This window comes from Catharus ustulatus, chromosome Z, assembly GCF_009819885.2.
Source record: "Catharus ustulatus isolate bCatUst1 chromosome Z, bCatUst1.pri.v2, whole genome shotgun sequence".
In the NCBI taxonomy this organism is placed as follows: domain Eukaryota; kingdom Metazoa; phylum Chordata; class Aves; order Passeriformes; family Turdidae; genus Catharus; species Catharus ustulatus.
The window spans coordinates 40246503-40272821 of NC_046262.2; the positions used below are offsets into that span (position 1 = coordinate 40246503).

Genomic DNA, 26319 nt, shown 5'->3' on the forward strand with positions numbered 1-26319 from the left:
TCAGCTCAAATCCTATCTACATTCTTTATCAATTATTTGGATGAGAAGATAAAGTGCCCACAGTGGGGTCCCAGAGGACACCAAGCTGGGTGGGAGTGTTGATCTGCAAGAGGGTAGGAAGGCTCTGCAGAAGGATCTAGACAAGTTGGATTGATGGGCTGAGGCCAATGATGTGTGATTCATAGAGGAGTGCTAGGTCCTGCACTTTAGCAACCCCATGCAGGACTACAGACTGGGGGAAGAATGGCTGGAAAACTGCCCAGTGGAAAGGGGCCTGGGGGTGCTGGGCATGAACCAGTATGGCCAAGAAGGCCAATGGCACCCTGGCCTGTATCAGCAATAGTGTGGCCAGCTGGAACAGGGCAGGGATTGTCCCCCTGTACTCAGCCCTGGTGAGGGCACACCTTGAATGCTGTGTTCTGGGCCCCTTGATTCAACATGACACTGAGGAGCTGGATGTGTCCAGAGGAGGGCAATGGAGCTGGTGAAGGGTCTGGAGCACAAGTCCTGTGAGGAGCAGCTGAGGGAGCTGTGAGTGTTTAGCCTGGAGTAAAGGAAGGCAAGGGAGACCTCACTGTTCTCTTAGATTTTAGCAAAGTAGGGCGTGGTTTGCTCTCCCAGGTAACAGAGGATGGAACAAAAGAAAAATGCCTCAAGTCGCATCAGGGGAGGTTTAGATGGGATATTGGCAGTGTTATCAGGCGTTGGAATAGGCTGCTGTATTGGTGATAGCACCACCACTCCTGGAAGGGTTCAAAAGGTGTACATATAGCACTAGGGGGCATGGTGGTGAACATGGTAGTGCTGGGTTACTGGTTGGACTTCATTATCTTAGAGGTGTTTTCCAAACTTAATGATTCTGTAACTCTATGACCTGGATTCAGGGACTGAAAAACACCCACCAAGATGCACATGTCACAAACTTCCACAGAAAAGCCAAAAAATCTCAGGAAAAGCCAGCACAACAACCAGACTCCTAGCTGACCCATAAGCAATGGCTCCCTCAGCAGTCCTACTGCAGTGCTTCTTTATGAGGGCTTCCAGAGCCTTTGCTTTTTCACATACTTAGTCTGTCAGATGGCATGTGAGAAATAATACGGTACTTATTAAGAGCATGTGTGTTCTCTGGAACTGGAAAAAAGTGTCAGCTGGGTCACAGCCCACTTCTGGGTCTGACATACAATTTCAGTGGGAAAATATTAAGTGTTATTCCAAGCATCCATGCAAAGAAGACCTGAAAGTACTCTGAGAGAAAATAATTTAGAATTACACAGTGGAGTGTCTTCAATTCAAACCATTTCTTCTATTACATGGACATTAGGGAAGCTAACAAGACCACTTCCAGTAAGTCAGTACCCTTCCATTCTGCTTAATCCTATTTGTACTCCAAAGAAAAAAATCAAAACAACAGGAGTGTGGAAAGGAGGTCTAGACACTCCCACGGTGTGTAGAACAGTGCAGAAGAACATTCTTTAGGGAAAATCAGGGAAGCGAGCCCCCAGACCAAAGACAAACACTTGTCTGGAGCCTCTTCTTCTAATGTTCCCTTTTGCTAAACAACAAAAATTAAAGCAGAGTCAGAAAATGAAGCAATGTGCACTGGGAATGTCAGCCCCAAGGAAATTGTGAAACCCAAGGTGCAACTTCCCACATTTTGGAAGGCTTTTAATACATTTCAGGACAAAAAAGCACATGCAAAAACATACGCCTACCTGGTATTTATCTTGGACTCAATGCTAAAATAACTTGCCAGTAGCAAATTCCATACACTGCAACCACAGTTCTTACTACACACTCGTGTGTTTCCCATCATACACACTCACACACATAGACACACACACATTGCATAGAAAAACACTCAAAAAGCCAGCATCAACATTATAAAAAAATATCCCCCAAAGCAAGTTATCACCTCACCTCTGAGTAGGAACACTGGGCTCTTATGCTCAGCATGCAGGCACAGCCAAACCTCCCTTGTCCATCAGAATGACACCCCTCGTCATTTTACACAAACTTCAAACGCACCTTTTAAAGAAATTTTTGTGAGTCCTCCTACTTGGGCTCAGGTGTAGTTCTCTCTATTTCTCTTTCTGCTGTTTCCTTTACTTTCTACTGTACAGCTCACAAGCCTATTTGCTTCTTTCTGTTTCAGCATCCCTTCACCCTGCACCTACCAAGGCAAACAAACCACCACCACTGCGTCTGAATGTACCACTGCACACAGAATATCCAAGTTCCATGTTAGCAAGCTGAAACAAGTCTCATTAGTAGTAAAACTCAAACTTTCTTATATGCATTTTTATCAGTTACAGCACTTTCATCTGATTTCTGTTTTAATTTTTCTGGTTTGAATAGCCCTAGTTATTTGCCATGATTGTGAAACAAAGGACTTAACTATTCAAAGGATCAGAGCCCATGTGACTTTTTGCTAGGAGAATCTTGGGCTTTCTCTATTAGTAATTTTCCTGCTAAGCATGTCCAATAGAAACAGCTTTCAAAAATGTAAGCTCTCCATTAGACTAATGCAAAACCTGAATCATAAAATAATTTGCAAAACATACACAAAACGTAAAGTAAAACAGAAGAAAAGCAGGTAATAATTTCCCAGGGGTTACACTCTGAAGGCTTCTTACAGAGATTTATTTTTTGGGATTCCTCAAGCCTGCCCAGCCCCAACCCAAAACTTTAATATCTTACTGATGCACAAGAGATCTTGTATTTCTGTACTAGCTCTTTTCATTGGCTTTTTGAAACAGTTCAAACTGCATCTCAGGTATCTGTGGGCAGAGCTCCATTCACTAGCTAACCATGAGCCATTCTGGATGCCATGCTGACACACCTGTAAGGATGTACAAGGGGGAAAGCAAGGAAGAGGAAGGCCAAAGAGAGGAAGAGGTTGAGTTGTGAGTAAAATAATATTTAAATTAAAAGGAACACCACCCCAACTATTGCCCTACATAGATCCGGTTCCACAGAGGTAATGGTGGAATAATTTCCTTGACTTAAAAGGTTTTCTAAGATTTAAACAGAAGGAAGATTCAAAGATGATAAATTAATATAGAATGGCAAAACCAGAACACAATTATAAAATACAACAATAATAAGAGAAAGACTGGTTCTAATGGCAATGACCTGGAAGCCTAGATTTATGGTTCACAAGGCTATCCCAGCATAGCTCTTCTGCACATCTCATGCAAGTGTGAGACAGGTCCCTTCCACAAACAAAATCAGCTGCTTGTTGCTTTTCCTTGTGCAACTTCCTGCTTCAGATGCAGTTCAAAAAGGCTCCCAAACTGTGTAAATCCCTTCATTAAGTTCCAGAGTACCATTGACTAAATTACAATCACAGGCTAAAGGAAAAAAAAGACCTGCCTTTTTTTTTTACTTCATTCTCAGCTACATGCAACTAGCTCAAGAATAAGCTGAAGCCTCAGCAGTCAGAAATCTCTGTACCTCGACAACAGCAGAGAACACCTCCATAGGGGTGACCCTTAGTGTCCAAGTTATATGCTGTGGATTAAAGGGCATGAACAGCATCACACTTTTCACTGTACACTGGACCAAACCATTAAAGATTAACACAAAGTTAGATTTGCAAGTTTACCTATGAGGAAGTCCACTGATGACAATTTTAAAGCAGTATTTTCTTGAAGATCTTAAATGCCATATTCCCACCAGGTTTTTCAGGAATTTCCATGCTCCATGTATACTTATTTAAATAATGAAATGTTCAAATGTTCAGAATAGCATATCATGGCACAGCATAGAACAGAATAGAATAGACTGTTTTCAGTTGGCAGGGACCTACAATGATCATCTAGTCCCACTTCCTGTCCAGGACTGTCCAGAAATCCTATCATCAAGGGCCTCTTTTTAAGTCACTGACAGGGACTTTGCTAACCTCTCTAGGAATCCTGTGCCATTTTTTGGCTACCCGTTCAAGGAAGGAAATTCTTCTGAATGTCAGGTCTGAACTTTCAGTATTGTGAGATCTCCAGAAATATCCCATGCCTTGCAGCCAAGCTCCCCCAAGGACAGACCTCTGTCCCTCTGTGCAGCCCCAGAGTGGTGGTACCTGGCCTGCCTTTGCAGCTTTCTGCCTGCCCTCAGAGCCTCACCATGTTCTGCTTCTCCCACCCATTCCAGCTGTGTGTCTGGGCCATCTGGAACCACCTCTGGCCTTGGCATGGGGAGTTGGGACTTCCTTGGTGGCTTGGCAACAACTCCTTATGCCAAACCAGCAGCTGCCCTCTGTTCCTCTGCTCATTTTGCACGGTCAGCTTGGCTGCAGAAGGTCACTTTTGTCAGAGGAAGGCGAGGAGCTCTGAGGAGCACAGAGGAAAAGAGCTTTTCTGTGAGGTTTGCTCACTGTAAATTGTGCTGGTTGACATCCTGCAGAGAGCTGGTGGTGGGGAGGGTGGTGGGATGGTGGTAGGGGATGCTGGGGATCTGAACGAAGAGTCACAGAATCACCAAATCATTTAGGTTGAAAGAGACCCTGAGATCGCTGAGTCCACCCTTTGACAGATCAGCAGTGTTAGCTAAATCACAGCACTGAGTGCCACATCCAGTCATTTCTTGGACACCTCCAGAGATTGATGCCACCACCTTCCTGGAAGTTCACTGCAAGGTTTAACAACCATGAAGAAATTGTTCCTGATGTATAACCTGAACCTCCCCTCCCACAGCTTGAGGCTGTTTTGTCCTGTCACTTTCTGCCTGGGAGAAGAGGCCAAATCTCACCTATCATCTTTCCAGGCTGTTGTACAGAGCAGTAAGGTCTCTTCTTGAGCCTCCTTTACTCCAGGCTAAGCAGCCCCAGCTCCCTCAGCCTCTCCTCACAGGACTTGTGCTCCAGACCCTTCACCAGCTCTGTTGCCCTTCTCTAGATACACTCAATGTCCTTCTTACAGTGATGGGCCCAGAAGACAGCATTCAAGGCACAGTCTCACCAGTGCTGAGTACTGGAGGACTCAACCTGGGAATCATTACCCTGCTCCTGCTGGCTACAGTATTCCTGGTACAGGTCAGGACACCATTGGCCTTCTTGGCCACCTGGGTACACTGCTGATCATGTTCAATACCCCCAGGCCCTTTTCCATGGGGCAGCTTTCCAGCACTGCATGGAGTTGAGGCTGAAGTGCAGGACCCAGCACTTTGCTGTTGAACTTCATGCAATTAGCTTTAGTCTGTCCAGGTCCCTTTGCAGAGCCTTCTGACCCACCAGCAGACTGACTCACCCACCCAGCTTGTTGTCATCTGGGAACTGACTCAGGGGGCACTTGATCCCCTCATCCAGTTCATTAATAAAGATCTTAAACAGGACTGGCCCCAACAGTGGTCCCTGGGGAACCCCACTAGTGACAGGCCACTAACCAGATGTGCTACACAAAGGGGTGAGATACTGTACCTACTCAAGTGTGATACCTGCCCTTACATTCATTTAAAGTTTTGCCTTTTAGTCTTCTAAAATGTTGCAAGATGGTACAGAAGTATATTATATTGGCTAGCAAAGTAAATTCTCCCAAGTTAAAATGAATAGCCTACTTAAAAATGGTTGCACACTCCTGAAAGAGGGTTCAAATTCTCTACACATACCAGTTATTTGGGATGAAAGTTGTGAGTTTACTATTTACCCTCAATATTATACTGAAATAAGGTGGTCAAATATTTTACCTTATTAGCCTTAATGGCTGAAAAAATCTGGTTCTTTGTTTAATGAGAAGTAATGACCTGTTTGTCTCACAGGTAAACTCTAATTACAGTTGGTTCATAATTTGGTAAATAGTTAATGTTTGGTAACTAGGAAACTGTCAAGTGGCAATTTAACTTCAAGATTATTAGTTTAAATTTAGACTTTTCAAGGGCTATTTCTCACCCATGTTTGGTGACTTACAGAGTCATATATACTGTCAGCAAAGCCAGCTTAGTGCCGGGGCAGCACTATGTGATGGCAGGCTCTCCTAAAGGAAGCTCCCCACTTACATATCCTGCTAAGATCTGACAGACCATAGAGGTGCAACTTCTTATCTTCCAGACAAGACACAACATCTGTCACCAAGTAAAGAAAGAGCAAAGATTTCCCTTCATTTAAGTTACAAAAATCTGGAAAAAAGAAAGCATGATCGTGTTATTCCTCTTAGTTTCCAAGTAATTGGTGTTAAATGCCTTTCCCTTCTCCTCTCTTTCAAAAGGCTAGGCAGACATGCCTTCCTACAAATCTTTTCCCCAAGACAAACTTCAGATTAAAAAATCCATGGGAGCTAACCTTGACTCAACCTGGAGCAGTAAAATCAATTTTACCTAGGTATTGAAATAAATCCAGAGCACCCAGAATCTCTCATTTCTGCCATAAATCACTTTTCAAATATTTCAGTTGTCCTTCCTCTCTCAACAGATGGGGAAATCCATCTCATTCACACACCTCTAGATGAAGTCTAGCCCCTCCTCAACCGAGACTTGCTTGCCTGGGAAGTAGTGTCCAACCTCTGGCTTCTAATCTCCCCCTTCTCAGCTTCTGTGGCTTACAGTCTTGCTTCCCTGCAGGTTTCATGAGGCTGTGGTGTGTTAGGCTAGCAATCTGCAAAGTTGGATCTACTGCAAAGATTTGAGCTCAAGGGATGGAAAGACCAGACAGAAAAGCTACATTTTTTGTGCTCCATTGTGCAAAAGTTTGCATCCAGTGTGCACACGAGATGTTCTAATTCACCTAGGTGACTCAGATGCAGCAACTCTTAACTGGCAGCTTGAGTTAAGCCTGGAGAAGAGCCTGTGAGAATGCCTGGATTAGCAAAACAGACTAAAACACAAGTTGCCTTATGTTCTGTGCATCATTAACCCTAAATTTAATCTTCTCCATTGCACCTTTACCTTGCACCTATGGCAGGCAGGTATAGCTGCTGGGGCACACTCAGCTACACTAGTGGCACATTCAGCTACAGCTGTTAAAATGAGAGTAGAAATGTTGGCAAGAAAAATTATGCAAAATAGGGTGGTAAGTGGCCTGGATGATACTGCAAACAACCAAGCATCTGAGCCAGAGATTTCTTTTGCCTACATAGTATCTGGAGGGGCAAAATTATTTCTGCAGTATCAAATATGCCAGCATATACTTTTTTTTTTTTTTGTTCAAAGCAGAGTACTGCTTCATTTTTGTGCTTAATTAGCTGAAATTAACCAGGGAAGCTTAAGCTGGGTGTGTACTTTTTCAACCACTCAATCTAGGTAGTGCAGTTTCCTGGCATGCATCCTGTTCTAGCCATAAGATTCAACATGTTTGCAATAAAAAAGACAAGAATGATTAAATGGGGTTGGAAAGTAGTAATTGTTCTCATTGCTTCAAGCAGGCATTAAAAATAATTACAATTTGGCAATGGTATATTCTGATATAAACAGTCAGTGTCTCAAATGCTCATTGGGAGGAAAAGTTAACAAAAATGAAACACCTGTTCATACATCAGTGCTGCTGCAGTTTAGCAGCATGCAGCATTCCTGAAGCTGTTAAATACATGCATTATGCCAACAAAAATTTGGCCACATGTTTACTTAAGGTCTGAATAAATAAGGCCAATCTCTGGCAAAAATCAGATCAAGTTCTTACCTAGGGTTAATCAGACTGGCAGCAAAATGATAAGAAACTTAAACATGGTAAGTCATATCATGTAAATAGCTATTGTTTATGCAGAACAGGATGTTTAAAGAAAAAAATTCTGTGTTCTGATGGACAGAATATATTGATTTATTTACATGGTTTCCAGCTGTGTGAATGGAGCTGCTCCCATGGATCGCTGGGACATAAAAGATGAAGTGAGTTGAGCTAAAGCAAGGCCTAAGTGAGCACTATTCTCATGGGCTGTATCCACAAAAGCCAAATCTGCAACCTGACTCAGGCTGGCTAATCCTGAGGGTGCGAGGGAGAATAGTTTTAGTAGCAAAAACATATGTGTAGAAGTTTTGCAGTTCAAGTCCTTTAACTCTGCTTTTCTGTTTTGTGGTTAAACTTCTAGAAAACATAAAGCAGAAAACTTATTTGTATTTCCTCATGACCATGGAAAATAAAGGCTGAATTATAAATTATCTCAAGACATGTTTGGGCTTTTTCCTTACGAGAAGTTTAGAAGACTCATGTAAAAAAATCATCTGGGGGTTATAGGATAAAATAAAGGACTGCTGTCTCTGTGGCACTTTGAAAGATGCTCGGCAGAGTATCTGCACAGGAGAAACCACGCTGTGGTTTTCAATGCAAATTACTTCAGCCAGATGTTGCTACTTACACTGTTCTCTGTTGCCCACTGTAGCTTCTCCCCGCTGCTAAGTGGGGTTCATGCAGGGCTCAGGGACCTGCACTCTGGCTGGCAAGCTGCAGCATGCTTCCCAGAGGGAATTTTGTCAAGTCTCCCTCTTATGGAGGACTGTAGTTTTTTTAGAACTCAAAACACATTTCTTCATTCTTCCACAAAGTGGAAATACCAGACTGGTTCTGTTAACCAATTTAGGGAACAACCACAGAGATGAGAAAAAGACAAAGACTTTTCTCCCACACCTAAGAAGAAATAACTTTTATATAAAGTGCTTTAGGCAACAGTTTGAAGTCTACACAAATTGTTTCATTCAGAGTAAGAATGAAATTTATAGCCCAGTCCTAAACCTATCCCCCAACCTGCAACAAAGGTAACAGAACCTACAGACAAGGACCACCATACCATGCTTTAGACAGGGTAACAAATGGCTCCTGCTCCAAAATGTGCAAATCTGAGTATCCTATACATCCCAAATACTAAAAGATTCATGCTCCAAATCAGAATATATAACTGCAGAAATAATCAGCAGTAAATAAAGAAGCATTCCATAAACAACAAAATCCACAACCAGTAAGTTATAATGGGTTTTTTTATTCATGTTAGAATTTCTATCAGTGTTTGAACATTAATACTTAGAGAGTTTGTACAATTTCCATTCAAAGCTTAAAATGAGAACCACACTAGATCAAAAATGGTAACTAAAACACAGTTCAGAATTGTATTAATATTCACACTCTCTTTCTCTCTTAACACTGTTAGACACTTTCTTTTCTCCAGGGGGTTTATAAGGAAAAGTGTGCAGTGTAATTGTATCTCAGCAGTGTTCCAAAACATAATGGTATCATCATTACATATAAACTCTTTAAAAATATACTTCTGTCGAAAGACTTGATGACTACTATGTACACTACAAAAATAAATTTTCATATAAATAAATTATATGGCATAATTTTATCTTTGTAACTGAAACGACACAAACCCACTCCTACCAAACAGGCAGGCAATGAGACCCAGTTTGAATATTTTTTTCCTTTTAACTCCTTACACTAAAAGCTACAACAAGTCCATAATGTAAATGTTATATACTCTTTCCTATTTAACATTAGTAAGCACTCTATACAAATAAAAATCCATTAAACAGTAAAAACATAACTGTAATAGTGTTTCCAATAGAAATAAAATCCCTGCATTTTGTTTGTTATAAACTGGCATGACAAATACTGTAAGAAAAACATTCTTATGATACAAAAATATAAATATCACCATGATTAAAAAAGTTAAGAAACAAAACCAAAACAAAATAAATGTTGCCAGCCACTGAATTCTCCCCTTGCCAATGTGACTATCGAAGAAGAAGGTCTACATTGTGCATGAAGCAGCACACACAAGCACGCAGGAAGACTTGGGCAGGGGCAGGTGGGAGACACTGCAGCTTGCCCTGGGCCCCTTACCCCTGAAGGAAGAGCAGGAAGCAAGGCAGCCTGCGGCACAAAGTGGTGCCAGTGGGAGCCCTGCCAACCACTGACACATAAGCGTGGTGGTTGAAGGCAGCTTCTAATTAGTATCATATAGTTTTGTTGCAGAGTTTGTATGATCTGAGGTCACTGTGCTGCTAGTGCTAAATTGGGGCCCCTCATCTTTTTTGTCATCAAGAGTTTTCATGTTAGACAGTGAACTGGACCAGTAGGCAGTTGTGACATTAACCCTTGGTGTGCACTGAAACAGTAGCTTATGTATCACCGGAATGACACCAGGCTCTTGCCACCTGCTCTTCGAGCTTTCACATTGGACATCTGTAAACAAGTGCCTCATATCAAAGTGTTTTCAAGTGAGCAAAAAAGGCATGGAAACTTGTGCATTCTAATTATCCCCATTCGTTTTGCTGGCAAGGTCTGTGGGCAAAGATAGACTCCCTGAAGCCACTGGAGAAAAACACTTTCCCATCAAAAAATTGGCCACTGCTGTTCAGGTATAAATAAAGAAAAGCCCCACCACTGCTGTGTTTAGAAACTGAGTATTGGTTGTGTTTGGCTCTGAGTACAAAACTGAACATCTACCTGCTCTAAAAAAAAACAGCTTGGTGAAGGGCAGAAAAAAAAGATTAGAAAAGAAGACAGAGATAATTAAAACCTGTGTAGCATTATTTTAAATTAAGGTTCTTTGTTCCTAGAGTATATTTCCAACTGGAATACAGATTGTAGTGTTTTTCCAGACCCTTCACCTGCAGCAATCCCCTTTTAGTTTAAAAATAATAGTACAAAAAGCTAAATTAGTTTCGCAAAGAGATCCCAGTTTAGCTGTTATAATTAAAAGTGCCAATGCAGCATGGGAAAACACAAACGATAGAGAAAAGAACTACCCAGGCCTTACATGTCATTACCGACCTGGCCCACTAGAAAGCCCTTTATATTTAAAAAGTGAAAATACCTTTTTTTTTAATCCTTCTGTTTGATTTTTATCACTTACTATTAACTCTTTCCTGCCATGTAAATAAGGTGACCAAAGATACCGCTTTCAATGGTGTAACAACTCAGCTAAGCTGTGGCTCACCATCAAACAACTCATTATCCAGCTTCTAACGCCAATCACAATTAACAGTATCAAAATAAGGCAGATGCTCATTGTATTTCTACAACCACCAGCACCTCTCAATATCCAGCACCTTTGGAAGTGAAAAAATAATGGTTATAGTGCTTGCACTTACCTGGCACATTTTGCGAGGGAAAAAAAAAAATCAAAATACTACATGAGCAGTAATTAAGCCTCACAACATTCCTGGGAGATAGGTAAGTGTAATTATAACCATTTTACAGAATGAGAAACTGAGGCATGGGGCAGTTAGGTGACTTGACCAAAGTCATGTGAACCAAGTCATTAAGGGTTTGGGAATTGAAACGTAATTTCAAACCTCAATTCCCTGTTTTCTCTAGTATTTTAGTTGGGCCTTTGATGATGGCAGTCTATAGTTGTATATATTGGTAAACAACAGAGTTTTCACTAGTGCCTACTAACAGGGAAAGCCAGACTCACATCAGCATCAGTGGGTTTGTAAGCCCACCAAGTGTCAACATGCAGTAAAAGAGAAACTACAGTACACCAGGAACATATACACAGAAGCATGCATATGTCCAGATGCACACTGGGACACATACAGCAAAACAAAACCTGCACATAGCTAAGTCTATTTAAGCCTCCCAGATAAACTTGCTTTTCTTCATATTTGCTTATTTTAAAAATTACCACGCATAGCGTGTTTGAAAGTTAACAGTAACATTTCATACTACCACAGGGTTGTGATATGCAAATTTAAAATATTTTAAACAGACATGTACCTTTAAAAAATCCTATTACATAAGCAATATTTGCATAGAATTATACAAGTAAATTATAAAATATTTAAGCAGCAGCAACTTATGCTGAAATTTAGAACTAGAGTAAGCTTAGTTGTGGCACAGATATCAATGTACAAAAAGTACAAAGAGCACACAATATTGTCCCCATTCTATTGCCCAAAGGCAAATTACTCCAGGTTATACTACTTTACATTGTTCTTTGTATATTACATATGTGTACATCTTTTAAATACTTAAAAGAAATATTTAACAAAATAATACAATAGGTTACAGTAACAGTGAACTGTTGTCCCGATGCAGCATGTCCTTTTCTACAACTTTAAGCAGTTCTTCTCTTCAAGCAGTTCTGGAATACAGTTTTCCATCTTTGGCCTCTTCTTTGCTTCAGTTATTACCCTGTAAAAATAAGGAGAGAAAAAAAAAAGCAAACATTCACTAAAGTTCAAGAAAAACAAACAAACTATGCCAACTCATTTCATGATTCTTGTAGTTAGAGTTAGCAGTCAGGAAATGCTGGCTCTGCTTTCATCTCAGCCATTAATTTCCTGGTGAAGAAATACTGATGCCGATTAAAAAATGTAGCTGCTTTAATTTCTAAGTTCTCAGCTTTAGATACCTGTGACAAATGCAGTCAAAACCAATTAACAGTTGAAAGAGAAGTACGCTACATTGAATACTGAGCTTATTTAAGAGTCTCATATTACCATGTACTTTAGCTTGAAAAAGTTAAGCCCAAGTATTTCCTAGTTCTGTGAATACTATTATTTGTCATATTTCTAGGCTGCAAGGCTAAAGGTATTCAGGTCTATTTATGCTTTGGGATGTTTGGATAAACATTTTATAATTCAGAAAGTGGTTTCATTTTGAATCATCATAAAAATTTCCATCAAAACTCTGTGTGTGTGCATACACATGCATGCATGCGTACGTGCAAAATATTCTAGAATCAAAATAAAATTACTTGCTCTGCTCAAACTGGTGTCTGTCACTGAAAAGCTCAGACAAGCAAAGAGAAAAAAACAGGAATCCACAGATAAGTAACTATTCTAACACCTTCTTTTTTTCCTGCAAGAGAAGAACATTGTAAAAATAGTGAGAAATATTTTCTCAGGTAAGAGCCCCAAGAAGTTTCAGTATAAGAACAGAATGGGCAGCTCTATCCTGGGCAAACCTGCAATAGCCACTGCAGCAGCCCCTAGCAAGACAGGGGGTGTCTCGGACACCTCCAGTGCACAGGGTCACTGGGTAAGTCTCTGAAGGCACCCCAAAGAGTGCGGACATCCAACTGAGCAGCACTGCACCCGGCATGGTAGGACTTCCCACTTCTCACTTGGCTCATCTTCCTCAGGGATTCAGTCCTCATTATGGACTTGAATTCTTTCACAAACTATTTCATCCAAGAGATGACAAGTCCTAAAGTGGCTGGCAATTTTACACTCTCCTGGGCAATGTCATCTTGTATAACATTTTAGAGCATGTGTGATTCAGGGATCAGAAGATGGCACTTTAAGCGATGGTAAGTGCAGCCACACAGCTCTGAAGATGTCGTACAACATCTCTTCTTTATTTTCCTCATCTAGTAAACTGACATTGCATGATGTACTTATCCATTATGCAAGGCTCTTTGAAGTAGTTCATATCTGAATGTGCTATGACTTTCCAGTGGAGAAGCGCTATCTTAGTCAAGCTCATCTTTAGAGCAAAATGTACGATATTCATAGTTTGCAGATTTAAGGTGATCAGTGTGACCTGTAAGTAGTGCGATTTGTGAAGAGGTACCTCTGAGAAACTTTATTTTTCCTCTTTCTTTTCATCACACCATTGCCTGACACAAGCCAAAGCCTGCAGTTTACACGGGGTGGACCTACCTTATTGTGAGTTGTTGCCAGGTATCCTTTCCTCACATTCAACATCTTGCAGTTCTATAACTTCTACTTTAGAATTCCTTCTTTCACACCGCACATTGAAAGGCACGTGGGGGTCCTCGAAGGGTGCATGGCTAGCCTCATGGTGCCCCTCGTAGGCCGGGAAGCTGGCCCCGCGGGAGCCGTGGCCGTGCAGGGCAGGGTGCACAGCCACGGTGACGGAGGCCGAGGCAGTGACGGTGGTGATGGGCTGGCAGTAGGCTGCTCCCGCGGCGCCCGCCGCCCCGAAGGCCGGGCTCCTCATGCTGTGCGAGCGGGCCTTGTGGCCCAGGCGGTCCCGGCCACTGGCTCCCGGGTGCCCTTCCGTAGAAATCTCAAAAGCGTCCCTGCGAGGGTGGTAGGGAGGTGGTCGCGGCCCTTCCCTCGCTGCCCTTTTGGGCTGTCTGCCCTGATGCCAGGGCTGCTGTGTGCTGGGATCAGGATTTGGCTGCACCCTAGGACTCGGCTGATGCCTTCCTTCTGGCTGAACCACCTGAGAGAGACACACATGGTTATGCCTCTGACAAAGCAAAGCAAACAAACACTAGGCTTGCTCATATTTTATGTTGAGAATAATTATAATCATGCACTGACTCTACAAAGGGAATGTTGTGGAACCTGATAATTGATTTTTCCATGGTTTTTGTCTGAAGTTATTAAAACCTGGAAAGCGTATCTTCAGAAAAACACAGGATGACAGCTGAAAACATTATTGTAAGCTTCCTACATGCTGGTCCATCTTTTCAGGGGGATGGGTGACAAGTACTTGATCTTAACTCAACAAGCAGAATTGCAGGCATTTGGAGAAGGCTATTCCATGCAGGGAACATACACAGGATGTTAGTAGGGTAGTTTGTATAGACTGTAGGAATCTGTTTTCTGATTTCCATAAAGAGCGTGAAGCACAGCAGCTACATCAGTCAATAAACCGTGACCAACTTCAAATGTGGCTGTGCTTGTACCTATTTCTAGGCCTCTGCTGAACAAAACCAGATCCGCATTGCAGCTCAGCATGCAACATCAGCAGGGGTAGGAGACAGAGCTTTTTTCACTTTCCTTTGAAATTGCAATTATGCCAACCCAGTAGAAAGATGCAACAAGGCCCAAGATTTGGTACAATGCCTAAACTACTTTCTTCTGGCTCTAATCTTTGCCACCAAAATGTGCTGTCACAGAGAAGTATATGATAGTGATCAGGAGTGTGAAAGAGGTAGGGATCTTGTAATCTCTCCTCCTCTCTTTGAAAACAGTCATCAAACAGACTGAGAGCTCTCTCTTGTGGCTGGTGCCAATCGGATGTAACAGCAATTACCCATGCCAAAGGCCCCTGCTTTTGTACCACCACTTCACTCCTAACTCAACTCTAAAGGATAGAGTGAGGAAAACCTTCACTCCCTACTAACAGGTTTTGGCACAAAGTCACAAAGTACAATCAGTCAGAAAGAGTTTTCCATGAAAATAGATAGACTTTAAAAAAACAAAACCCAAAAAACCCAACAAAACACACCAAGAAACAATTTCTTGCCCTCCTGCTAGTCCATATGAAAGCTACTTACAGTGGATCTTGCAAAGAGAGGATTCTCAGTTGCTTCCACTATTACTTGATGGACTGGTGCCCCAGAGCCTCGTGTGGCCTCGTACTGATGCAGCTCTTCACTGATGCCAGACACTGTGGTTTGAGAGCTGTACTCAGAATCAGAGGAATCTGATGCATTATTTGTGTGGCCAGGTGGCAGTGCAAACCTTACAGTACCAGGCGGTGGCTCAGGAGATGGAGTGGGCAATCTGTCCTGTCCATTGGCCGGAGAAACCTGATGACAGCAACATTTTTGGTTACATTCAGCTAGCTTTACCCTTTTAATCACTAGTGTCTGACACAAACAATGTTCTGCCAAATACACCCTGCCATGTAAACAGCTTTAGCAGCACTTTTCTGATGAACACAGAAAATGAACTGTAAAAAATTAATTTAAGTATAAAAGACATGACCTCCATCTGCAGATATGTATCTAAACAAGACTACACAGATTCTTCTGGGTATCGTTGTCTCAGGAAGAGCATGTATGTGTGTATGTGCATGCACTTCCACTTGCAAATATAAAATAAAAGTAATATGTGAGCCCTCTCCCCCTTCAGCAAGCATTAGCAGTGATTTCACGAAATCACCTCAGTGTATTGGCGCAGGGTTACTTGGCGTCTATTCGCAAAGAGAGATGGATACACGCATCACAGCAATATATATGGTAATAACACACATATACACATTGTTTGAGTAAGAGACAGGTCACACATACTGTTAGGAATTAAGAGATTATACATTGTTGTCAAAACTGTTTTACTAATATTAAAAGAACCCAAACACTTCTGAAATATACCAGCGCCGTATACATACCTTGTGTTTTATTCTTGTGCACACACATATAAATAGACATGTGAAACATAGCACACTGACTGTACTGACACATGATAAAGATAACCCCATGTAATACAGTAATTGTACTAACTGCAGAGTAGGTAATAAATGATCAACAACCAAATATAAAGTTGGTATCTGTGAATCCTGGAGTCACAACTTGGACTTTGTACTATAAAGTCATTAACATCTAAGCAAAGCCATCCCCGCATCAAAAATGCTACTTGAGGCAGGAGAATGCTGCAGGGAGAGGTGGTTGGACAGTGGGGACCTTCTGGCAGACCAATCATGGTTATCAAGGTGTGGTCTGTGGACCACCACTGTGTGTGTTGGTCCACAAAGGCCTTCCTGGTGGTCTGCTCAGTTAAACACTTTGAGGAATGCAATGGAGCCAGTGAGATAGGAAAGTAGAAGGTATGTGTATAAAACTATCTTTTACAAAATATTGAGGGAAGTCCTTATTTTACAAACTTGTTTGCATATCACATTATGCAAGTCACATTATGCTAGGAGTATAAATAACATTATCAGGTTTGCTCTAAAACAAGACTTATTAAAAAAATCTCTAAAAATAGAGTAGTATTGACTATGTAATGAACAGCACTTTTAATAAAAATTTATTAAAAAGTCTGAGAGCAAGAAACTTAATCCAAGAAAATTTAAAAATACTTTCTAAAAACAGAGGGTGATTGAGGGGGACACAGCAGTGCAGCCACAGTATTATTTTTTCTGTTCGCCATTAATTTTACTGACCTCAGGGTATGGTCCAAAGAATGAGAGAAGAACAGGAAGCAGCACCAATCCATTGAGAACTCCCAGAATGGTTAGGATTGCCAAAACAGCAAAGAAATACCTGAAATACAGTTTAAATAGTTTGGGGGAGAGAACATCCACTGTTAGAAATAAGGGATTACAAATTACTCCTACATAAGTTAAAACAATACAGATACTAAATTAACTCTAACATATTACTAAGATCAAAGGAAACAATTATATCACTTTTCATATAAGATATAGGGGATTTTACCTTTTGAATTAGAGAAGCTACATTCCACAAAGTGTTAGTTGAGAAAGGAAAGGAAAAAATTACATTTGTTAATTTCCCAGAATCTGGAAGCATGTAATGTTATTTATGAATGTGTTACACAAACACAAAAATATGGAATGTGCAGGGAATGGCTGAATGGATTGAAAGCACAAATACAATGAAAAGGGGCCCCCATTAGTGAAAACCCAGCAGAAGCAAACAAATGAAGTGAAGGGTGTAGAATTTAAACAATTTAGTGTAGAAGGAAAAGAAGCCCTCTTCTCCCAGCAGCTAATCCACTGTGAAATGCTTCTGCAACTTACAGCAGAATGTCTAATTAAATCTACAGTGTATCAGGTAAGGGTTTTCCTTGCCGTTCATTAATCAAACTTAACGCCTAGAATTCTGTGAGTTCCAGTTTTACCAAATAGCTTGAATTGCAACTCTTTTACAACACAGGAACACGCTTTCTGCAAAGAAAATGCTCATTCTATAGTAAGCTTCAGCATTGTACTGAGTAAGAGTGCTCCACAATGGCAGAGCTGCATTGCAGGCTAATCTTTTGTTGAACAATTTAGCATCTCTGAATACTCTTGTTTTGCGTCAGCCAATTCAAACATAAAGGCTGAAATACTATGGAAGAAGAGAAAAGTGCACAAGTAGTTGTCCTTTCCCACCACTGAGGGCTAAGGTCTGGGATCCTTCATGAATACCAAGGTAAACCTGTCAGTAAAAGGAAAGTCTTGCTAGTTGGTATTCGGCACAGCTGGGCCTCAGACTAAACTTAAGGCTGCGTTGTAACTAATGATTTCAAGAACTCAGTCTTGGTAAATTCCTGGAGGAGAAGGCAAAGGAGAAAAACAGAGGGCAAGTTTGCTACTAATGGGTCTGCTGATTACATTGTCTAGCTGGCAACAAACTTTACTGCCTCCCTGTTTCCACATCTGATCTAATATATCAGACTCCTGTAAAACTATAAATATCGTGCTATTGTAAACATTTGGGAGTTTCTGATCTGCATTAACAAAAATCAGCAAGCCAATCTACTCTACTAACATAAACCACCAGAACTTTAAACTTGGGACAAAGATCAACAACAGGCATTAAAAACATTTGCATCTCATCCATCTAACGTTAGAATAAACAGGAGGATTATGGCTTTGACCAGTTGGTGTATACCAGTGTCTGTTAATTTACTTAATCTTCCACATTGCTGGACTAATCTGTCGCTTTCCGGAAGTTTAGGATCTTCTTCGCCCACTCTAACAATGCTCAGGGCTCCCCCACGTCTTTTTAAACACAGCAAACTGAAGTGAGATTGTGCTATAAAATCAGAAACTGATGGCCAAAAAAAGTAAAACAGAAGTTGAAAAGTTGAAAGGCTCATTTTGTAAACTGAGAGCACATCCAATCCAAATTTGGTGTGAAAAGCGGCTACAATCTTCCATTTGCTATGACACAAAAATGTGGGCCAAAATTTCATCTGTTAGATAGGAAAGTAGCACACCAAAAATGTACCCCTAGAAATTTAAGTTAAATCTATCAGTAACCTGTATGCCAGAATGTTCCAATCCTTACAAAACCAGGTCCTAAAAGAATAGCTCTATTTCTCCAATACCAATACAATAAAGTAAAAAATAGTGATTTTGAGGGAAAAATAATTATATTTCACAACATGTATAGTAATAATCTTCATGCAGGTTTTAATGAAATCTAACTGCAAACTGCCCGCTTTCTTCAAATCTCTATCACACATAAACAAAAAGCCTGATGAGACTTAGCAGTCATTCTCTCAGTTCCTGCCCCTGACATTTTGTTGTTATTGTTGTCAAATGGATGTCAGTTAAGACTAGAGATCTATCCAGCTTATGTCTACCTAAGTAGTTAAGCCATCTTTCAGAGCATTTTTACTTGGCCCAGTTATACCTCAGTTCCATTTTACGGCTTGGATTATTTTTTTTGTGTGTGTGCTGTAATTTACCACAAAGAGCCTGTGTTACTTCCAAGATTAGCCATTTTGTAGAGCTCTACAGTTTGTTTGGAATAGAAGAGGATCTGTTTCATTGCACTTCTCAAATTCCCCTTAAGAAAAGACTTGCTTTCCTCTATACTTGACAAACTCACATTCTTAATTATATTCACAAGAAACAGCCTGCTTGTAGTTCTAAACAGAAGGGCCTTTAGGCTTCGCAGTACAAAATTTTAGTATGAAGTTCTGTGTTCATATTTATGGTTCCCCAGCTCCCAAACAGGGCTTTCTCCCCCCCACATCCCCCCACCCCTTTTCCTCATTATGTAAAATCCACATAAGGATAGAAGGGAAGGCCCTGAGAGAGTCACTTGCAGCACAGTTGACTGTTTGTAGGTTCACGTGTCCTTTGCATACCAATTCTTGTGCATACAAGAAGTCTGGAGGACCTCAAGGCTAAAGGTCAGATGCAGCTAATACTGGACAATACAAGATGCTTTGAACTAATTCAAACCCAGAATTAGCAAACTCTCTAAAGAGTGACATTTTTGTGTTCCTTCATGCTAAGTGTCAGATTTTCCTGGAACAGATTTTAATGTCAGCAACAGAAACACCACCATGTCTAGCAAGTAACAAGGAGTTAATAAAACAGAGGGAAAGCAGGACCATGATGTAAGCATACTTGACACACCATGCACAGTAATAAAATGACAGATTCACTGAAGAGAATAAAAATTAAAAGCACACTTATTTTTATTTTTGAAAGAAAGTCAAAACACAAAAATGCTTTACCTGACAATGAAATCAAACTCTGATCCTGCAAGCATTAACACCCCAAGCAGAGTGGACACAGCCCCATCCAGTACTGGTGCAAACATGTGTTCCAAGGCAAGGACAGCCCTATGGTTCCTGTCTCCTATGGCAGTTAAAAATGCCTGTAAAACAAAAAATTCCGTTTCCTTAGGCAGGTGTATACAACCTTCCAAACAGCTTCTCTCCTAGCATTCACAGTGTTCCATCAGTTAATTACTCCAAACTACAGTTTATCAAAGTTATCTCTTTAGCTGGCTAACCCTTGAGAGAAGGCCTGATCCTGCAGTTATACCACACAGCAGCCACTGAAGTCACAAAACCAGAGTAAGCACTGATGACAGAGTCAGACCATAATAATTCTGGAAGCAATGCCTACTTGCAACGGTAGCCTTTTGTCTCTGGATTTGCCTATTTCCACCTGAAAAGAATTCATGTCATGGTGAAAGCACTTCAGGTGTGAAAATTGCAGGGCTACTCCTCTCATTTTTGTGGGTCCACAGCTACGGTGACTTTTTTCATTTCACTCAAAAAAAAAAAAAAAAGTTTTTGAAACTTTCACTGCTTCAAAGCTAGCAGTTCTATACATACAAAATTATTCTAGGAATAGTACCGAACATGATAATGCCTGAGCAACAATATGACCAATGAATTGCCTTCATCCCTACAACTCCTTCTGAGTTTATCAAGAACATGCAAATGTTGGTGTTTGTTATGAATTTATCTACTTTGTGTATGACTAAATGGTATAAGAAAACAAGAACCTGGTTGATTTCTTCCTGTGATTTCTAAGGGCTCTCTTTGATTAATTCCCTACTGGCTATTAAGGTATGTGCTGAAGCAGCTATCTTCCTCACAGTCCTGGAATTTAAGCCTTTCTTCTCTAGAATACTAGGGAAAAACCAAGGCCCCAGTTCACAAGCAATAGCAGAAAACTGACCCACAAGTGGATTGTGAATCACTCTTAAACTCAATTAAATTCAGCATTAAAAGTTCCAGAGCTGCCTTTTTTGTTTATACAACATTGATTTTACTATTTATATGTTCCATAGTTTTTATCTCTCGTGTCAATGTGAGTTTGCTTGGCATTTTACCTTCAGGCACAGGTGACCCATAAAGTCCTGTAAATTAAATTAGTTTCTTCCCATCTAGAAACATCAGTTTTCTTTTTTATTCAATTTTTTCCTGTTTTGAGTCTTCAATACTAAGACACTGTCATTTCTTTCTTCCTCTTCTACACCATTAGTTTCTAACACTTCCCAAATCATTTCAAGTCCTAACAACCTTGTTTACCTTTAAAAGTCTATTTATCTGTAGCAGCAGGGGAAAAAAAGATGTCATTCACTTGAAGGGTCCAACTGCTCCTCTTTAACCTTACCCTACTTCCACTGTGTTTTTTTCTCAAAATGATCATTTTCATTTACAGTGACTTTATATGCCCTAACTCTGTACATCATCTAAACCACTAGATAAACAGTAGAAAAATATTTTCCTACAGACTGCATGCTTGTGCCCACTATTATTAGCCAATGCCTTCTGAGAAGAAGGTGCAGATTTTACAAATGGAACACTAATTCAAACATGTTCACATTCAAGAAGTAAGAAATACCAAATGACACAATATCTGATTTTGAAAAACTCCCTCTAAAGAATTCTCCTCTGCAAGATAGAGAATTTACACGCAAGAGGCAACAAAAATCTGTGTAACATTGATGCAACAAGGATCATGAGAGTCTGGACTGAAGCAAAGTGATTTAAGACCTCTGTTTTCTCTATATAATTGCATCAACCAGATAAACAGGTATCACAGTTAACGTACCCTGTCCTGTCTCCTGGGAGACTGACTGAATAGTTAGGACCTACTTCATCAAGATCAACTCTGTTCCATTGAGACAAAAAGAAAGGTACACAAAACTGTGATCATTTTGCTTCTGAGAATCATGTCACTGACAAGAAACTGTAAGGATTTGTGACCTGAACATTGCCATCATTTTATTTTGTTTTTAAAATGCTTCTTGATTTTACGTACCAAAGCTACGTGAACAGTGAATTCCACACCAATGCCAACAGAAGCAATCAGGATTACCACAGGCACTGCACTCAGCTTTATTCCAATTAGACCCATCATGCCAAACAGCTCCACGGTCATCAGAGCCAGCACCACCACCTAGGTGATTTCAAACATCTGTTAGTATCTTTTTATACTCCAGACAATGAGGAGAAAGACATTTCAAAATAACATGGTTACCATAGGACATATTCCTCAAAGCTATCCCATATTCCCAAAGACAAGCTGCTTTTACTTGTTTCGTTTTTCTCAATGGCAATGAATGCTGAATAGCCAGTTCTAAATTACACCTTAAGAACCAGTTAACACATGAAGCACCAGCTTTGTATTAGTTACAATCCATCAGTGAGCTGAAAAACCATTTGTTCCTCCTTATCATGGATACTCCCAACAGGTACATTTTTCTTTTTTCACCCATCTCTCCGACAATCCTTACAGAAAAAGTATCTTTCAACTATGTGTATTTGAACTCTCTTTTGTAGAACTGCAAATATAAGTGAGGATGTCTAAAGCACAGAAGAAAGTGAATGCCATAATCAACTGATGAGGCTCAGGTTACAGAGGGACTCTGAGCTTTTAAGGTTTTTGGGGAGACTGACATGGACAAAGTGAACAGTAAAATATAAGAGGAAGCTTTTATTTTTCTTTCATCTACCTTGTAAAAAAACTGAGGAAAAGGGACAGGAGGAAATCTGGAGAATCAGCTTTAAAAGTAGCTAAAGCCAAGCAGGGAAAAAAATAGACACACTTATAAAAGCAATGGTGGACTCTGAAAATAAATGCCTTTTCCAAAAGAAAAAAAGTATGCACTACAATCAATGATTTTATAAGCTAATGAATCAAGCATAATAACATAAATTGCTTGATAAGGTGCTATGAAAAATATTCTAGACTAAACATTTACCTTTTAACATACCTGTCATATAAATATACATCACAAAAACTAGTAACTGTTTTATGCTTTTCTACTTCTGGCATTTTATAAACCATACGATAGTTTAAGGAATTTAAACATAGGAATATCATCATTCAATTTAACTTGAATGTTTACTGAGAGGCTTTTGGTGCCTTGCAGAAAGCATGGAGGAGTATTCTCTGCAGTTTACAATTTTACGCTCTTTCTCCTTGATAGTTCAGTTACAAGTTTTCCACAGTGTGCACTGTACAACATAAGCATTTCACATTTTTCCAGAAAGACTGCATTCAGAAATGGTTGGGGAAATCTACAGACAAGCTAGTCAAGCAACTACCTTAAAAAATAACTGTGTGTGACAAAAGAAGAGAAGGAATACAGAATTAGAAAATAGTTTTAAATAAAACTCTTAATTTTCCTCAGTGTCTTTGCTTCTTATGTTAGTGTGCATTTGAGCAAGGGTAAAAGTTTATGCACTTTTCTAAGAAACCTTTAAACCTGAAAAAAAGGTGGCCAGAAGATTAAGGTTATTAAAGTTTGTACCTTCAACGTGAACCCTACCCCCTGAAGTGAATAAATATATAATGAATGATGCAATATACATACTCCACCAGAGGCCCAGACATAAACAAAACCTTCCCGACTACAGCAAGAGCTATGCTGAAAGGAATTTGACTTCAACAAAGACCCTTATAACAAACTTACAATGATCCCAGCTGTCCAGGGGTTTAGGAGGAAGAGGGCACACACCAGAAACGTGCAAGCTAAAACCACGCTAATGGATAAGAGGAGCCAGTGACGAAGTCCAATGTACTGCTCCCAGAACAGAAATGGGTAACCATTCGGGTAGCTGGAGATCCCCAGGTTGGTGTAGTTATTACAGATAGCTCTCACTTTCTCAATAGCCTCCACAAAGTCAGAAGTTTCACGCAATCCATTGAGGTAGAAAGGAAACTGAGCATATTCTATGGGCTCGGCTGCTGGAACTAGGAAAACAATAGCAGTGTTAAAATGCCCTTTTGGGAAGAAGATGATACATATACAGAGACCAGGGTTAGCAAAACACTTTATTCTTCACAGCAACATGCATAAAAGGTAGTGAATTTAAATTTTACTTGTTTGGAATTAATTATAGTTTTAAAACTCTCTAATAAATAGGAACTGGAAACAGTACATGAGATTACACTATTTTATCATGCAGTGCAATGGGATGAATACAGTCTACACCAAGTTCCCTAACAGTTATATATAATTTAACAATTACCTTCCAATCCATGCATTTAATCCTGATCAGTGTTATAGTGCTTTTCACTGAATACCTAGTCAAAAATCCCTAACTGCAACATAAGAGTAGACAATCACATAATTTGAAAATTTTTTCAGAATGCTCCTCTTTTAAGCAGTTTCTTCAAAATCAAAGGTCATTTCCCTGAGATTAACTGAAATCCACTGACACAAAACTAGAGAAAAATTAGGCTTGAGCAGGTTGGTTGTTTTTTTAAGATTTCCATCAAATTCAGATGCAGAAATCCACATTCTGATGGAAATTAGCAGAGAAAAAAATCCCCATAACATAAAAGTAATGGCTTACTGAGGAAATACATAACTTTTTATCTTTTAATAATTTGACAAACCAACGCTCTCCATACTTATTTTGAGTGTCATGTAAGGTCTACTCTATGACTAGAAAAGAAAAGGGTTCCACAAGAAGCTCTTGGTTACTGCCATTGTGTGTTCCAAACCCTGCAGCTTCATTCAGTTGATTTGCTTAACATGATTTGCCCTATTATAATCTCAACTATAAATTTTCATTAAGACAAAACTTGGCTGACTGCCACAAAGCTCTAGGGTTTGGATACACTGAAGCATGGTTATCCAACTGCATTTCCAAGTGCACCAGTTGTCCCCTATATGCCCTCTTCCCTTCCCTACTGGTGTCCAACTAGCAGTCCTCCCGATGAATTGAAAGCTGAAGTAAAGCCAGCTGGTACTGGTGCCAGGAAAACAGTGAATGGTGTGAAGCAGGACTTCTCCCCTACTGCCTCTAGCTCTTGTACCGTATCAGTGCAGTAGCTGAGTGAATGAGTTACCTTGGTAAAAATTTCTTAGGTATTAAGAATCAAGAACAACCATGATAGAATTTCGGTAATGAAATTTCAGAATAACTTGGGCAGGAATTTAATGAAATGCCCAGGTTTCTCACACAGATGGAGCTATCGGGTAACACTTACAAAAGCAATGTTTACTATAAATTTTTAGAGTTTTAAACTGTTCTATGACTCATTATTCAACATGATAAAACCCTGCAATGGTGTCATAGTCACAGCGATGCTTGGATCTCCTATGACTACAGTGTAGCACAATGTATTCAGAATAAGAATGCTTATGCTTCTGAGCCCTGTGCAATATCAGGGGTTACTGGTGCTTGAAGGAAGGAGTGGGAGCACTCATGTAAACTGTAGGACATTAGGATGAAATGCCACTTACTCCTCAGCCGTGTTTCTGGCATGTAGTCTGCTTTGTCATGGACCCACTCCGGGCGGTGCGGGCGGATGTTGGCTTGCGAGGCAGCATAGGCCACAGGGTCATTGCTAACCCAGGCTGTCAGGTAGATGTAGAAAGCATTTGGGTTAATGATTCCATCCGCATCCACCAGACGCTGTTTAGTCAACTGCAAAATGGAAAAAAATTAGAAGCCTTTCAGAATAAGTTTTGCTTTCAGGGCTCTTGCCATAATGCTTTCAACAAACAGCCTGGAGACACAACACACGTACAGAAGGGTAAAAGCAAGAGAACATGAATCTTCACTTGAAGGGACTTATCAGTAAACTATTGTTTGACAACAAAAACAAAATTGAAGAAAATGCAGTGACAGTGGTTATTTATAAATTAGTACTCATATAATATTTACAATAACCACTAAATCAACAGATGGTTCCAGAATACACTGAACCAATTAAATCCAAATTCTGAAAGACTGCAGCCAAGAAGGAAAAACAACCAAGTTGGAGAAACATATTTAAAGACACGGAAAGAAAACCTGGCAAGAGTCCCTATACATGTCTGTGTGCAGTTAACCTCTGTTGTTAACACTGAAGGAAATGCCACCCAGCAAATGGAGGAGAGCTATAAAAATAAAACATCTGTATAAATTTTGCTAACACTTGCCTCCTATGACCTATGTATTCAGAAAATGCCCACTGTCAAAGAAGCAGATGACTGCCCTGTGTTATTTGGGTCACTGTGGGCAAACGCATCTGTGGGGTAAACAGCAGTGGTATACTTCCAGGGTTCTGTTAGCAAAATCCTGCACAGCTAGAGCTCTGACAGAGGACTCCATGGGTGAAAAGTATTACTGGGGCTTTTTGTCTTGTTTATTTAAAATTCTGGCCCAGGTCCAGTTCCAGGTCTTTTTAATGAAATGAAAAACAACAGTGACAGCAGTTAAAAAAAAAAAAAAGTTGGATTCCAAGGATCTGGATTCAATTAGTCCACAGGATATGCAACAACTGTATGTCTTCAAGCTGTCTCTGGAACTGCACAGTACAGCGCTCAACCCCTG

At 40.2% G+C, this 26319-nt stretch overlaps 2 protein-coding genes across 6 annotated transcripts in view; one reads left to right on the forward strand and one right to left on the reverse strand.

Annotated features, from left to right (window-relative positions):
- LOC117011070 (aminopeptidase O (putative)) overlaps positions 1-26319 on the forward strand; it is a 386126-nt gene that overhangs the window by 330977 nt on the left and 28830 nt on the right. The gene's annotated exons all lie outside the window — the stretch shown is intronic.
- The window catches only part of PTCH1 (patched 1), a 73105-nt gene continuing 55657 nt past the window's right edge, over positions 8872-26319 (reverse strand). For 3 of the 4 annotated variants that reach the window (XM_033086310.1, XM_033086309.1, XM_033086308.2), the window contains 8 exons: positions 25245-25428; positions 23463-23743; positions 21806-21943; positions 19759-19901; positions 16724-16823; positions 15114-15368; positions 13522-14050; positions 8872-12049 (listed from right to left, as the gene is read on the reverse strand). In XM_033086310.1, the coding sequence (XP_032942201.1) occupies positions 13523-14050; positions 15114-15368; positions 16724-16823; positions 19759-19901; positions 21806-21943; positions 23463-23743; positions 25245-25428 (1629 nt within the window). In that variant the 3' untranslated portion in view covers positions 8872-12049; position 13522. Of the gene's footprint in view, positions 12050-13521; positions 14051-15113; positions 15369-16723; positions 16824-16997; positions 17015-19758; positions 19902-21805; positions 21944-23462; positions 23744-25244; positions 25429-26319 lie in introns of those variants that run through there. The other variant, XR_004420846.1, reaches the window with a different exon arrangement.